The sequence below is a fragment of the Chiloscyllium plagiosum genome, unplaced genomic scaffold (assembly GCF_037043375.1).
Source record: "Chiloscyllium plagiosum isolate Xiang-an unplaced genomic scaffold, Cpla_swu_hap1 HiC_scaffold_7, whole genome shotgun sequence".
Lineage (NCBI taxonomy): Eukaryota > Metazoa > Chordata > Chondrichthyes > Orectolobiformes > Hemiscylliidae > Chiloscyllium > Chiloscyllium plagiosum.
Genome location: NW_028270145.1, coordinates 64,869,027 through 64,884,656, shown reverse-complemented (window position 1 = coordinate 64,884,656; position 15,630 = coordinate 64,869,027). Strand labels below are relative to the sequence as shown.

The following is a 15,630-nucleotide window of genomic DNA, read 5'->3' as shown; positions in this document are numbered from 1 at the left end:
AGCCTTCTCCACTATTGTTGCACATGAGGTTTGTCACCATCCTTCACACATTCCACACGATATGGAAGTCGTGATTATAGCAAATGGTTCCACCACTGACCCATTCCCCATTTAGACCAGTGTCAAGCGGGCCTGCGTCATCACCCCAACACTATTCTTGATCTACTCTGCAATGCTTCACCTCACCGCCGACGAGCTCCCTGCTGCAGTGGAGCTAACTTACAGAATCTGTGGGAAATTATTCAATCTCCTCAAGTCAAAGTCAAAGTCACCTTAACCAGTGTCATGGAGCTTGTGTATGTGCAGTCACAGAGCATGTACTCTATTCCATCGTCAGCAGTCTTTATGGAGGCATTTTGAGAGTGTGGGTCTCACCCAAACATCTGTAAGACAAAAGTCCTTCACCAACCTGGCCTGGAATTGTGGAGTGAACCTGTGATCATTAAGGTCGATGGGGAAGCCTCAGAGAACATTGGGAGTGTCCTATGTATTGGAAGTGATCAGTCAGTCAAAACAGCGATTGATGAAGAGAGTTAGTGTTGCCTTCGGCAACCTGAGGAAAAGGGTATCCAAGAACAACATCAGATCTGACACCAAGATCATGGTTTACAGAGCTGTGTTAGTTCCCACCCTCCTATGTGGCTGGAGACATGGACTGCCAACAGCAGACACCTCAAGGCACTGGAGCAGTATCACCAGCATTGAGGCACTGACCACATTTGATCAACTGCAATGAGCTTGGCAAGTCATCTGCATGACCGACATGAGACTCCACAAGCAGGTGCTCTACTCTCAGTTCTAAAAGGGCAGATGGACCCCAGATGGACAGAGGAGGCATATCATTGATACCCTCAAGGCCTCACTGGCAGAGTGTGGCATTCCCACAGATACCTGGGAATCATTGGCCCAAAACCGTCCAAAGTGGAGGAGCATCATCCAAGAAGGTCTGGAGCACCTCAACCTGCTGTCAGGAAAAAGTGAAAGCTGGTCAAAAACAGCATAAGGAACGCACTGCCACACCAATACCCAGCCACCCCTTCCCATGACCACCACCTACCCCGTATGATAGAGCCTGCACAAGTAATATTAGTCTGTACAGCCACCTGCAACCTCTCCCTGAGAGTGGACATGAGTTGTCCTTGTCTGTGAGGGACTGCCAATGATTAGCTTTTGTGATTCCTTAACATATTAGTAGTTCATGGTTTTGTTCTCGTGGACCATGCTGGATTAACCTTATTGAGCTTGTTGTGGTGAGAGGAAGTAGACAAATCGAATACAAAAGATATGTCTTGATTTCCAAAAGGCCTTCAGTGTAGCAGATGAGGCTAAAACAAAAGTCAGAACATTGAAGTTGGGGGACAAGTAGCAGAATAGATGCCTTGCATAGAAGTAGGAAATGAGAAGAGTTCGCACACTCGACAAACAAGTCAGCCCTGCCTCAGCTCAGGTCACTCTCCCAGACCTGCAATAGACCTCAGCTGTTCTAAATCCTCAGAAGAATTCACATGTTCAATAAACATTACTCAGTGCCTGCCTACGGAACTGACTGATCCCACATGGACTCCAGACTACATTCAGACCAACACAATTTGTACCTGAACAGGATACCTAGTACACACTACAAATCCAAAAACTTTAGTAACAATTCTCTTTCTGGATCTTCTGCTCCATGCTAGCTAGGAGCCATGCATCACCACCTACTCTACCTTCTATTAGCCGTGCCTCAGCTCAGGGCCACTCTCTCCCAGACCTCCACTGTTCTACATTGTCTGAAGAATTCACACGCTGAACAAACAGCAGAGAGCTCCTACTGCCCCCTCGACTACGACCTCCTCTCCCATCACCAAACCATCATCTCCCAGACCATCCACAACCTCATCACCTCTGGGGATCTCCCATCCACAGCCTCCAACCTCATTGTTCGTGAACCCCGCACCACCCATTTCTACCTCCTACCAAAGATTCACAAATCTGACTTCCCTGGTCAGCCCATTGTCTCCACCTGCTCCTGTCCTACTGAACTTGTCTCTGCATACCTTGACACTGTCCTGTCCCCCTTAGTCCAGAGACTCCCTACCTACATTCGGGAGACCACCCACACCCTTCACCACCTCCAACATTTTCATTTCCCTGGCCTCCAATGCCTCATCTTCACCATGGACATCCAGTCCCTGTACACATTCATCCGCCTTGACGAAGGCCTCCAAGCTCTCCGTTCCTTCCTCTCACACCATCCCAACCAGTACCCTTCCACTGACACCTTCATGCGCCTGGTTGAACTGGTTCTCACCCTCGGCAACTTCTCATGTAGTACAACATGGAAACAGACCCTTCGGTCCAACCCATCCTTGCTGACCAGATATCCCAACCTAATCTAGTCCCACCTGCCAGCACCCGGTCCACATCCCTCCAAACCCTTCCTATTCATATACCCATCCAAATACCTCATAAATGTTGCAGTTTTACCAGCCTCCACCACTTCCTCTGGCAGCTCATTCCATATCCGTACCACCCTCTGTGTGAAAGAGTTGCCCCTTAGGTCTCTTTTATATCTTTCCCCTCTCACCCTAAACCTATGCCCTCTAGTTCTGGACTCCCCCACCCCAGGGAAAAGACTTTGCCTATTTACCCTATCCATGCCCCTCATAATTTTGTAAACTTCTATAAGATCACCCCTCAGCCTCAGACACCAAAGGATCTTTCCACATCAGATAGAAATTTACTTGTACCTCCACCAGTGTCATCTGCTGAATCCATTGCCCCTGATGTTGTCACCAGGGGAGACAGGGCGCCTATTTGCGGATCATTTCAGAGAGCATCTCTGGGATGCCCGCACCAACCAAATTACCGCCCCATGGCTGAACACTTTAACTCCCCCTCCCAAGCCATCAAAGACATGAAGGTCCTGGTCCCCTCCCATCGCCAAACCCTTGCCACCTGATGCCTGGAAGAAGAATGCCTCATACTCCACCTTAGGACCCTGTAACCACACGGGATCAATATGGATTTCAACACTTTCCTAATTTTCACCCCCCCCCCCCCCACAACATTATCCCAGTTCCAAGCCTCCAACTTGGCATCTCCCTCCTGACCTGTCCATCACCTTTCCCAGCTATCCGTTCCATCCTTCTCTCTCCCTTCATCTACCTATTGCAATCTCAGCTAAATTCCTCCAGCCCCACCCCTTTCCCATTTATCTCTCAGGCCCCGGCCCACAAGCCTCATTCCTGATGAAGGGCTTATGCCCAAAAAGTCAATTCTTCTGCTCCTCGAATGCTGCTTGATCTGCTATGACTTTCCAGCACCACACTCAACACAAAGTTAGAAGCAAGAAATAGCAGTAAACAATATAAACAAGATTGGCAGATGGTGGAAAATAGAACTCCATGAAGATCAGTACTGACACCACTGTTGATCACAGTTTGTTAGCAATTTAGACTTTGAAATCAAAAGCAATTTAAATTTGCAGTCGAAACCAAATTGGGTCGGGCTGCCAATGTGAAAGGGTGCAACTAATTAGAGGAAGTCATTAATAATATTGTAAATAGCGTATATAATTGGAAAATGAATTTCAGTATAAATTGTAGGTGTGAAATTTGCCATTCATGCATTTTGTTCTGAATGTAAGATGAAAATTTTTATGAACATGCTGCTCTTCACCAGCATTGAAGTTGGATCGGAAAGGTTGGGAAGAGATTGAAATGCAGTAATAAATGCTCGATGGACTGGTTGGGCACAATTACTTTCTTTTCTGAACTGCATATTTCCTGTCTGGACCAAACCGATTTCCAATAACCAAGCACAATCATATGGTACACAGACCTTTTGTACTAGAACAAGTTGACTAAACAATTTTTGAAGAAAACATTCTGTACAAAAGTAATTGCGTACACATAGTTGTTTCGACAGCAGCTGAAGTTTTGTAGCCTGTTTTGGGTGGTGCTCATTAGAAACTAGTCTTATAACCAGGGAAAGGTACAAAAGAGTTTGCAGGATAATTATAACATTTTTTGAATAACAAATTATGAAAAGCTTGGATATTTTTCATTAGTATCGGAAATTACCAAGTATGATTGAGCAGTTTAAAATCGTCCCCAAAAGAAAGATGGAAACTTAAGGTTTTTCTTTCTTAAGGGGTGGTTAAGACAAATGCACTTTTGAGGAACTGTTTTTAAAAGAAAAATTGATAACAGTCCATTCATTGTAAAGAAATAGAATATTGCTGAAAAGAGGGTCTTGTTACTTGTAGCATTTTATCTTCTATTCATTAGGACAAACCACTGCCAAATTTGAAACAATTGCATCAATTCTATATTACAGGAGAAAACGGTGCTGATTATGTGGCAAGAATGTTGTGTGTTTTGTCTTTGAGGGGCAATTCTTAAGGAATACATAAATACAATGTTGTGATTTTGGCTGGCAATTCTGCAAGTTGCACCTTGAAATTCGTCAATTTGCTGCAGAATCTGCTTTTAACTTGTAATGTGTTCCACTGTTTTAAATCGATTGCCATTGGGTTAATAAGACCTTGATGAGTAATTGCTCATTAGGACATTATTATTAACAGAACATGGCGAACAGAGGGTTTAAGCATTGTATAAATAATATTTAGTAAGCAAATTAATCTACAGGTGAAATATGTGGTCAAGAGCATTATGTACTAAAGTCTGTTCATTTTAGCAGTGGAGAGCATCGAAAATGACTTGCTATTGTGCAAGTACATCCTATCAAGAGGCTAGTTTACTCACTTGAGAAAGGCTAATGTTAAGGGTATTGCTAGACCAGTGACATGCAACGGAAGGTCTAAGGTATATTGTTAGAATGTGCACAAAATTCCTTAGTTTAAGGAAGGTCACAGTAGACCTCGTAATGGAGTTCAGAATTTTGAGAAGATTTGTAGCTCGTTTTGAGGTTCAGGATGTAAGTTTGCTTGCTGAGCTGGAAGGTTTGTTTTCAGATGTTTCCTCACCATAATAGGTAACATCAGTGAGCCTCCAGTGAAGCACTGTTTATGTCCCGCTTTCTATTTATATGTTTAGGTTTCCTTGGGTTGGTAATGTTATTTCCTATGATTTTTCTCAGGAGGATAGTAGATAGAACATTACTGCACAGTACAGGCCCTTTGGCCCTCGATGGTTTCACAGGTCGGTGCAACAATCTGAAGGCCATCTATCCTACACTATTCTATTCGCGTCCATATGTCTATCCAATGACCATTTAAATGCCCTTAAAGTTGGCGGGTCTACTACTGTTGCAGCCAGTGTTCCGCGCCCCTACTACTCTTGAGTAAAGAAACAAACTCTGATCTCTGTCCTATATCTATCACCCCTCAGTGTAAAACTATGTTCCTTCATGCTGGCCATTGCCATCTGGGGAAAAAGGCTCTCACTGTCCACCCTATCTAAACATCTGATTATCTGTCTATTTTTCAATTAAGTCGCCTCTCAACCTTCTAACGAAAACAGCCTCAAGTCCCTCAGCCTTTCCTCATAAAACCTTCCCTCCATACCAGGCAACATCCTAGTAAATCTCCTCTGAACCCTTTCTGAAGCTCCCACATCCTTCCTATAATGTGGTGACCAGGACTGTACGCAATGCTCCAAGCGCAGTCGCACCAGAGTGTTGTACAGCTGCAGCAGGACCTCATGGTTCCGTAACTCAATACCTCTACCAATAAAAGTTAACACACCATAACAACCTTATCAACCATAACACCTTAACAACCTTATCAACCTGGGTGGCAACTTTCAAGGAACCGTGTACATGGACACAGAGATCTCTCTGCTCATCTGCACCACCAAGAATCTTACCATTAGCACAGTCCTGCATTCCTGTTACTCTTTCCAAAGTGAATCACCTCTCACTTTTCTGCATTAAGCTCCATTTGCCACCTCTCAGCCCAGCTCTGAAGCTTATCTATGTCCCTGTGTAACCTTCAACATCCTTTGTCACGATCCACAACCCTACTGACCTTAGTATCATCTGCAGATTTACTCACCCATCCTTCATGCCCTCATCCAGGTCATTTATAAAAATGACAAACAGCTGTCCCCCAAAAACAGATCCTTGTGGTAGACAACTAGTAAGTGAACTCCAGGATGAATATTTCCCATCAACCACCAACCTCTGTTTTCTTTCAGTTAGCCACTTTCTGATCCAAACTGCAAAATCACCCTTAATCCCATGCCTCTGTATTTTGTGAAATAGCCTACAGTGGGGAATCTTATCAAACACCTTACTGAAATCCATATACACCACATCAACTGCTTTATCCTCATGCACCTGTTTGGTCACCTTCTCAAAGAACTCTAAGGTTTGTGAGACACGACCTACCCTTCACATAACCGTGTTGACTATCCCTGACCAACTTATTGCTTTCTAGATGTTTGCAAATCCTACCTCTTATAATCCTTTCCAATACCTTACACACAGTCAAAGTAAGGCTCACTGGTCTATAATTACAAGGGTTGTCTCTATTCCCCTTCTTGAACAAGGGGGGACAACATTTGCTATCCTCCAGTCTTCTGGTACTATTCCTATTGACAAATATGACATAAAGATCAAAGACAAAGACTCGATAGTATCCTCCCTGGCTACCCAGAGAATCCTAGGGTAAATCACATTTGGCCCATGGGACTTACCTATTTTTACACTTTCCAGGATTACTAACATCTCCTCCTTGTGAACCTCAATCCCAGTTAGTCTAGTAGCCAGTGTCTCGATATTCTCCTCGACAACATTGTCTTTTTCTTGTGTGAGTACTGATGAAAAGTATTCATTTAGCGCTTTCTGTATCTCCTCTGACTCCACACACAACTTCCCACTACTATCCTTGATTGGCCCTAATCTTACTCCAGTCATTCTTTTATTCCTGATACACCTATAGAAAGCCTTAGGGTTTTCCTTGATCTTATTTGCCAACGACTTCTCATGTCCCCTCCTGGCTCTTCTTAACTCTCTCTCTTTCCTGGCTAATATGTAACTCTGAAGAGCCCTAACCGATCCATCACATCTCATCCTAACATAAGCTGCCTTCTTCCTCTTGACCAGAGATTCAACTTCCTTGGTAAACCACGGCTCTCATGCTCGACAACTTCCTCCCTGCCTGCTAAGTGCATACTTATCAAGGATCCGCAGAAGCTGTTCCTTGAATAAGCTCCCCATTTCAATTGTGCCCTTCCCCATCCTATGCATCTTAAATCTTGACTAATCACATTGTAATTGCCTTTCCCCCAGCTATAACTCTTGCCCTGCGATACGTATCTATCCCTTTCCATCACTAAACATAACCAAATTGTGGTCACTATCATCAAAGTGCTCACCTGCCTCCAAATCTAAAACCTGGCCTGGTTCATTACCCAATACAAATCTAATTTGGTCTCGCCCCTTGTTGGCCTGTCTACATACTGTCAGGAAACCCTCCTGCACACATTTGACAAAAACTGACCCATCTAAAGTACTTGAAGTATAGTATTCCCAGTCAACATTTGGAAAGTTAAACTCCCTCATAACAACTACCTGTGACTCTCACTCATATTGAGGATCATCTTTGCTATCTTTTCCTCTACATCTCTGGAACTATTTGGAGACCAATGGAAAACTCCCAACAGGGTGACCTCTCCTTTCCTGTTTCTAATCTCAGCCCAAACTACCTCAGTAGACAAGTCCTCAAAATCCCTTTCTGCAACTGTAATGCTGTTCTTGACTAACAGTGCCAACCCGTGCCCCCCCTTACCATTTTCTCTGTTCTTACTGAAACATCTAAATCCCGGAACCTGTAATAACTATTCCTCTCCCTGCTCTACCCATCTCCGAAATGGCCACCACATCAAAATCCCAGGTACTAACCCATGCTGCAAGTTCCCACAACCTATTCCGGATGTTCCAAAATGGGGTCCAAATCAATGTGTTTGTTAATAGAGTGTCACTTGGAATGCCATGCTTCCAGGAATTCTCGTGAATATCTCTGTTTGGTTTAGCTGAGGATGGATGTGTTGTCCCAGTCAAAGTGGTGTCCTTCCTCCTCTGTATGTAAGGATACTAGTGATAGTGGGTCATGTCTTTTTGTGGTGAGTTGATGTTCATGATTCCTGATGGCTAATTTTCTGCCTTTTTGTCCAATGTAGTGTTTGTTACAATTCTCAAAAGTACTTTGTAAATGGCATTCATTTTGCTTGTCTGTGCAGGGTCTTTTCATTAGCTTTAATAGTCAAACTGAAGACTTGTAGCATTCTTGTGTTGAAATTACTGACATAAGTATGAAGTGATCCTTGTGCGTCAACAAAGATAACAGATCCAAGTGCAAAATTGTCAAATCACAAGAACACCCAGACATAGCAAGACTTGGAAAGTATAGCTTTCTGCTTGCACCAATGAACTGCCCAGCATTCAATCAATTTTGTAAGACATGCAGCAGAAAAGGTCTTTGGCAGTAGAGCAAAGACTAATGCAGCTACCAAGAGCTATGCAACAACCCATATTATGACCAAGGAGTATCCTCAAGCTACAATCGGAGACCATTTGGTATCCTGTTGGAGGCATATACATGAATTGAATGATAAACCAGAATCTGACAAATCACTATTCGACAGTGGTGAACACATTTCAGTGTCAATCTCATCGTAAATGTTAGTGTCATCACATCATCTGAAGTGTTTGCAAAAACTGAAATTGTACATCCTCAGAAAACTGGCTACTATTCGTCATTTAGCTAAGGTTGACATGGGCAAATGCCAGTATAACTATTGTTGCAAAGTCTTTTGGAAAGAAAACCCGACATACACATGGGAAGTTATAATGAAATTCATGATCGTGAAACATTCAACGTACAGGAATTCACAAATTCCATTTTAGGATCAATGGTGTTGGATTGTAATTACAGTCATTCTACCTGGATTACAGATGTTCCATGTTGGACGAACAATTGTAGGTATACGTTTGTGACCTGGACTCATCGCAATGCATGGAATCAGTTGGGCACTTATTGCAGAACAGTTTTCAAGAAACACTTGCTGACTTGGATATGGAAGAAAATAAACTTATGATTTAGTGGAGCTAAAATTTCAGGGTTTTTTTGCTATGTGGTGAAGAATGAACGTTCAAAAGGTTGCATGTATTATACTTAATGTAACTGCTTTGTCTAACCTTACAAAAAAAGCATCATGGAACTTGAAAACATATTGAAGGCAATATACTAAAGATTTTAGAAATATAGATTAGGCCAGGGATCCCTGTTTTGCTCATTCTCATTTCGTGATTGCAAGAAAGTGCAAGCCCCAAAGGTGTGTAAAAATGAATGCAAACTCCCAGCTCATTAGCTGACTTTTATCAGTGACCAAGGAGGCAAAAAGTCATTTTTTAAAAATCACAGCTGTGATCTTTGCCTTTTAAATCCAGAATTGAGAATATCATCTCTGAGATGAAGTCTTTAGGGGATATCTCTGCTCAGCTCACAACATGAATTAAGAGCTGGAAGAGAAAGAAAGGAAGCAGAATGACTACAAACTCTATACCATCAGTCAATCTAAAAAGATTGCCAATTTATACAGGACCATCTGGAGCATATTACATGTAAAACAAATCTGACTTAGCAGTTACAGAAATAGCAGCTTGAGCTCAAAGCAATGCAAGAGAAAATGGCAGATCTGCAAAAAAAACACGGTAGGGATGTACAGTGCACACAAGGAACTGCACATCACTCCTCAGATGATCCTTCAGAAATAAATACCAGCAGTGATGCTGTGGTGAAAGAATTTGAACAAGATATAAAGAAAACCAAAGAAATTGAAGTGGCAAGTGCAAGAAGTCAAATCTTGAGGGGGAAAGTTTAAGAGGCTGGACTGATATTAGAGCAGTTTAAGTTCTCGGGTACAGTTTAAACTTAAGTTGCTCATTTGAATCAAATGAGGCAACAGCAGACAGACTAGTGCAATAACTCTAGCAACTTTACATAAGTTATAAATCAAAGTAGGCCAGCAACTTTCGAGGTGTACTTAAGGCTTTTGCTTTGCAACTGAGTCTAGTACACAGAGGTAGATATTTCATCTCTGGTGTGTCTCCAGCACCTTGGGAATTTCTGTTATGTCCCTAGCAGAATAACTTCATTTTTGAACTTGATTTGCACCTTTGATGCTGAAAGCAACTGCTGACTAAAATTAGCTCTTTCCATGTCACAATTTGCATCATGATCAATTACATTCTGATTGGCCCAGTTGAGGCAAGGCTTATTTCTAATTGATTTGAAAATGCATTGAAAATCACTAATTGGTTTTTAAGTGATAGATCTTGCCTGACCCCAACCCCACCCCACGCCCAATCTTCTGTCTGGTTCCTTCAGTTGTCAATTTTTACCACTGGCCTAACCTCTTCAGTATTGTCTTTTTATTGTTTCCTTATGACTATCCTAAGAGGATAATTTGGAATGTTCTTTACCCTTTCTGTTTTAGAAAAGGGAGACCTATACAGTCAGGACTGATACTTCTAGACTCTGTCTCAAACTTTGCTTAATTGAAGAATTCACATTAAATCCGATATTATGATTGACCACTCATTTTGCTCCCTTAGAAGTATTTAAGGTCCTGTTTCTTTCTTCCTCTCTGGAGATTGAAAACTTTGAAAGAATTTTTATTCCTTTATTTAAAAGGAAAAAGATATGGTGGAAAACGTTGTTCGCAACCTTGGTGTAGAAACCTTTATATAGAATATTAGATTAGATTAGATTACTTAGTGTGGAAACAGGCCCTTCGGCCCAACAAGTCCACACCGCCCCGCCGAAGCGCAACTCACCCATACCCTTACATTTACCCCTTACCTAACACTACGGGCAATTTAGCATGGCCAATTCACCTGACCTGCACATCTTTGTGACTGTGGGAGGAAACCGGAGCACCCGGAGGAAACTCACGCAGACACAGGGAGAACGTATAAACTCCACACAGTCAGTCGCCTGAGGCGGGAATTGAACCCGGGTCTCTGATGCTGTGAGGCAGCAGTGCTAACCACTGTGACACCCACTATAAAGTACTAATATAAAGAATATAAAGTACTAATCTGAACAAGTGGTCAAAGATTGTAAAAAGGAGTGAAATATTCTTCAGTGCATAATTTTGAATGATGAAGATCTAAAAAATTGTGCAATTCTAAACTTAAATGTACATTGTAACAAACTTAACTCTAATGCACAACTACACTTAGTCCAAATTAAGTTTAGTCATGTATAAATGCTTAACTTATAAAAATTTTCCAAAAGGCAAAGAACACAGCTATGATATTTTTCGATGACTTTTTGATTCCTTAGTCACTGATAAAAGTCAGCTAATGAGCTGGGAGTTTGCATTCAATTTTACTCACCTTTGGGGCCTCCTTGCAATCACGAAATGAGAATGAGCTAAACAGGGTGTTCCCCCCCCCCCCCCCCCCCCATCTTATCTATACCTCTAAAATCTTTAGTAAGTCGTCTTCAATCGATTTTCAAATCCATGATGCATTTCTTTGTATGGTTTGACAACGCAGAGTCACATTACATTAAGTACTGAAATTTACATTAGTTGCAGTAAAGCAGAATAATATACTAGATTTATCAAGGAATGTACTTTGTGTATTTATCATTAAAGCAGTCATTGAAATTTTAGTTTCTCTCCTAATCATAGAGCAATTTGAGGTAAAATTTTCTAAACCAGTGGAAGCTGAAATGTGGATAGAATATAGAAGAATCCAGAGTGTAAAACCAAAAGCTTCAAAAAGAGCTGGAAGCTCTTCAGAAACAAAACAGGAAATGCCAAGAATCTGAACCATTTAAAATAGCTTCTGGAATGAGATGATTCAGTGGCTATTCTGGAACAAAACCTGGCTGTAATGTATCAGGTTAAGCAAATTCTGGGACAGCAATTTAAGTCCATTAGAGAAAAACAGGACAGACAGTATCACTGACTGTGGAAATCAGCAGCACTTCCAGACAAAGCCATTGCACATTCATTTGCAAAGACCTGTTTTCTACCTGCCCCTTCCACCAAATATAAATAGGTCACTTACACTTGCTAAAAGTGGTGTGCATTCATATATAGAACTGTGCCCTGCGAACCCAAGAAATAAGCTCAATCTTTGCATCTTTTTTTGAATTAACTTTGAACTTGGCTGTTTACACTTCCTCCATTTACCAAGGCCTTACCGTGGAGAATACAATTAAGGTTGAACTGTGCTTTAATTCAATGATATTAGTTAAGGTAATGAATGAGGCGAACAATGTAGCAAATCCCCTAAGATAACACATTAACTGGGCTCCCAGAGCGAAACCTACTAAATTTACACAGAACATGCTCCATTTCAGTTTTTCCTGGTCTCCACAGCCTAGCCAGTGATTCTAAAGGGACTTCTTGAAGCCACTGAAGAGCAGGTAAATCTCTTCACTTTTACTTTCCAGGAGGACCAAATTATTTTAGGTTCCTGTAATCTATGTAGGCCATTGGCAGCTTACAACAGGACTGTTCTCCCTCTATCTCCCCTCCCTCTCTCCCTCCCCTCCCCTGCAAACAAAAGGACTCCTGTGTGCTTCAACTTTGATATCTTAGCAGATTTATGAGAACAATGTATAGGAACAACACTGTTAAACCCATGCAATTGACTCTCTCAGCTCACTACTTTTATGGAAATTGGACCTAATTTGGAGTACACTTCTGACTTTGGGCACACTCTGGACTTGCCATCTCTTTGCCAGTTCCAATGCAAAAGTAGTTTCTTAATCTTTTGTTTTTTTTTTAAACTGAGATTTATCTTTGACTTGCAAGGAACTGATTTTATAAACCACCATCAAAATACAATGAGTTTGAGCAATTTAGATTTTTTTTTGACAATTTAAGTTGTTAGGTTCGAAAGTAGTCACTTGGTAATCAGGCTGATTTGTTTTCTGTGCTGCAATGAGATTCTTGCCTTGGCTTTGGGAATTTTGATAGTATCTGCTGGGTAGTTAACTCCTAATCCCTGCCACAGAACTGCAGTAAAATTGACGAGCCTGTTCACTATGTTTTCAAATTTGCTAATCAGCTAAAACTATTTGTTTAATCTTGGACATTCTTGAGTCTTGTTGCATGTGCAGTTTTTAAATTAAAATTCATTTTTGTTTGAAATCTTCACAGCCACAGATGAAGATTCTGAAGAGGAGCAGGATAGCTTTGACAGCAGTAGAATACCAGGCGATTCTGCTTAGTGGACTCTCAGTGGGACTTGTAAAGCACAAATGGAATCAGTGCAGCAGCGAGGAAAGCCCCTTTAGTATTCAAGTGGCTAAACATTGTATTCATATTTCAATTTTGCTGTTTCTAGAAATTGCTAGTGGAGCATCATCAAAGAATAATACTAAACATTAAGTGCAGTTTCTAAGTTTTATGACTGCATTCAAGTAATGAGGACATGCATTATAATTTGAGAAAATAACAATTAAGCAAAGCTTTTTATAAATTAGCATTAGAAACTAAGCAGCAAGGCAACACACCGTATATATGTATAATCTACTTTTTACTTTTAATATTTTGTCTCACTGAGTCTGGACATAAAGAATTTGCAGCAGATTATTCAGGTCGGAGTTGCTTTGATGAAATTTGACCGAGGAGCTCTGAATTCCAGAATTTTGCAGGAAATGCAAGAAGCATAGGTTATGTTTTGTTAGATTTTGTTAGAAAATTCTGTTAAAATTCTTACTTTGTGCAAGTGTGTTTCCTTTCATGAGTATATGCACCTGTCAAATAAGGATCTTGCTGCAGTTTTAAATCAATTGGTCAGACTTTTTTGTTGGGCCTGAGTAGTACATTGAGTGCATTTCATTTGAATGTCATTTACCAAAATTTTTTGAGATCCAGGTAAAATTATCTGCCTTATCAAAACATAGGATGTGGTGAATAAAGTAAGTTTTTGTTCATAAAATTATTAAAGATACGAAGTTTTAAAAAATGAACTTGTTGCATTTTTAGATTTATTACAACTGTTGGAGATAATGTAACTGCAAAGTACCATAACATTTATAGTAATTTTTAAACACTTAGTAACATGCTTCACATAATATCTTCAACACAATGTGCTTCAAAGAGTTCAGTATATTCAGATACATAAAGTAAGTTTTTTGTTTTGATGTGGGAGGAATCTTTATTCCTAAATCATGAGATTACTATGAGCAAAAAGAACCATTCAGTATATCTTTATTCATTTAGATGAAGAACAAATCATTTTACTCTGATCTCCCATTTTTTTAAAAATCCAGTTTCTTCACCAAATGGGAATACAGAATTGTTCTTTGGGTACTGATGTATAAAGATGCATAACGCACATATGAATGCAAATGTTACATTTAATGTTTTGTGCATGTTAGGGATTGTGTCCATAGTCTTTCGCTGACTTAATTGAAGCAAGTGATGCCAGATTTTGGAAATTTGAAATTTAAGGAGAAAATGCTAGAAACATTGAACGTGTCAGGCAGCATTGTTGCGCAGAGAAAGGTAACTTTGCCATTTGAGATTCTCATTTCTATTAACATGTCATTGATCTGACATGTTAGTGCTAATTTTCCCCTCTACCCAGCTATTTCCTCATCTGATTGTTCTCTTTAGCTCGCTTTGCATTCTCTTAAGAACTAAATATTTTGGTTGTTTGCATGATTAATTGTAATGAGATTTTTCAGTTTTTTTTGTGGAACATCTTTAAAATCAGACTTTGGCTTTCCTTTGAGGGCTAAAAACTGATGCTGGCATTTAGAATTAGACTCCCTGTGTTACACTCATTCCTACAGTACTTTTTTTTTTCAAAATATCTATATCCATTTGATCAAATTAATGTATACTGAATCTCGATCTAATGCACAAATGGAATAATCATTGTGTACTACCTGAATGTTCCATAAGCAACAGGGCCAGAACAAGTTTGATGAAGCCTAATGGCCTGCCATCAAGTGTGTATGATCTTGTGAATGTCTAACTAGTCCTTTAATTTTGAATAAATTACATAAAGTTTACAGCATTGACCACTATGACCAAGTGGCTTATTTCAATGTTTGTATTAATTTTGTACATAAATCTCATTCCACTCTTCTTCATCTATTCTTATTATGCTCCTTTATTCCTTTTTACCTCATCTCGCTTACATCTATGGTCTTTGCTTCAACTTGTATATATTCTTCTTTAAAAGTCGACCCATGATTTTTGGCTTCAAATTTTGTAGTTATTTGTATCACTTTTATGTAAACATTGTCCTTACTTTTATCAAGAATCAAAGCTGGATGGCTGTTACCTTCCCTTTCCTGCTCAGCCTTTTCACACGCTTACTGAACAAAGGCAGCAAGTAAGGTATGCTATCCAGGAAAGTTTTTGTGTTAATCTGCTTGTTTGCCAAAATTTTCTTGAACTGAAGTTCTGCTTACATTGCTAGCACAGATGTCCCAGATCACAGCTCTGCACAATGACCGAGCAATCTGCTGATCTCACTGTCACGCGAGGGCTTGGAATTGAACAACACAGTCTGACATCAACAGACTGGACTTTTCCAGGATACATCCATTTGTATCACTGCAACAGGCCAAAGTACCTGGCCAAACAGTGGATGCAGCTAAACTGTGCATGGATTGAATGAGTGCTGCGTGGGCACAAATCA

The 15,630-nt window shown here is 40.5% G+C and overlaps 1 protein-coding gene across 4 annotated transcripts in view; it reads left to right on the top strand.

Moving 5' to 3' along the window:
* marchf7 (membrane-associated ring finger (C3HC4) 7) overlaps positions 1-13,945 on the top strand; it is a 68,242-nt gene extending 54,297 nt beyond the window's left edge. For all 4 annotated transcript variants that reach the window (XM_087989094.1, XM_043693839.2, XM_043693836.2 and 1 more), the window contains one exon: positions 13,131-13,945. In XM_087989094.1, coding sequence (XP_087845220.1) covers positions 13,131-13,201 — 71 coding nt within the window. In that variant the 3' untranslated portion in view covers positions 13,202-13,945. The remainder of the gene's footprint in view (positions 1-13,130) is intronic.
* Positions 13,946-15,630: the final 1,685 nt, after the last annotated feature.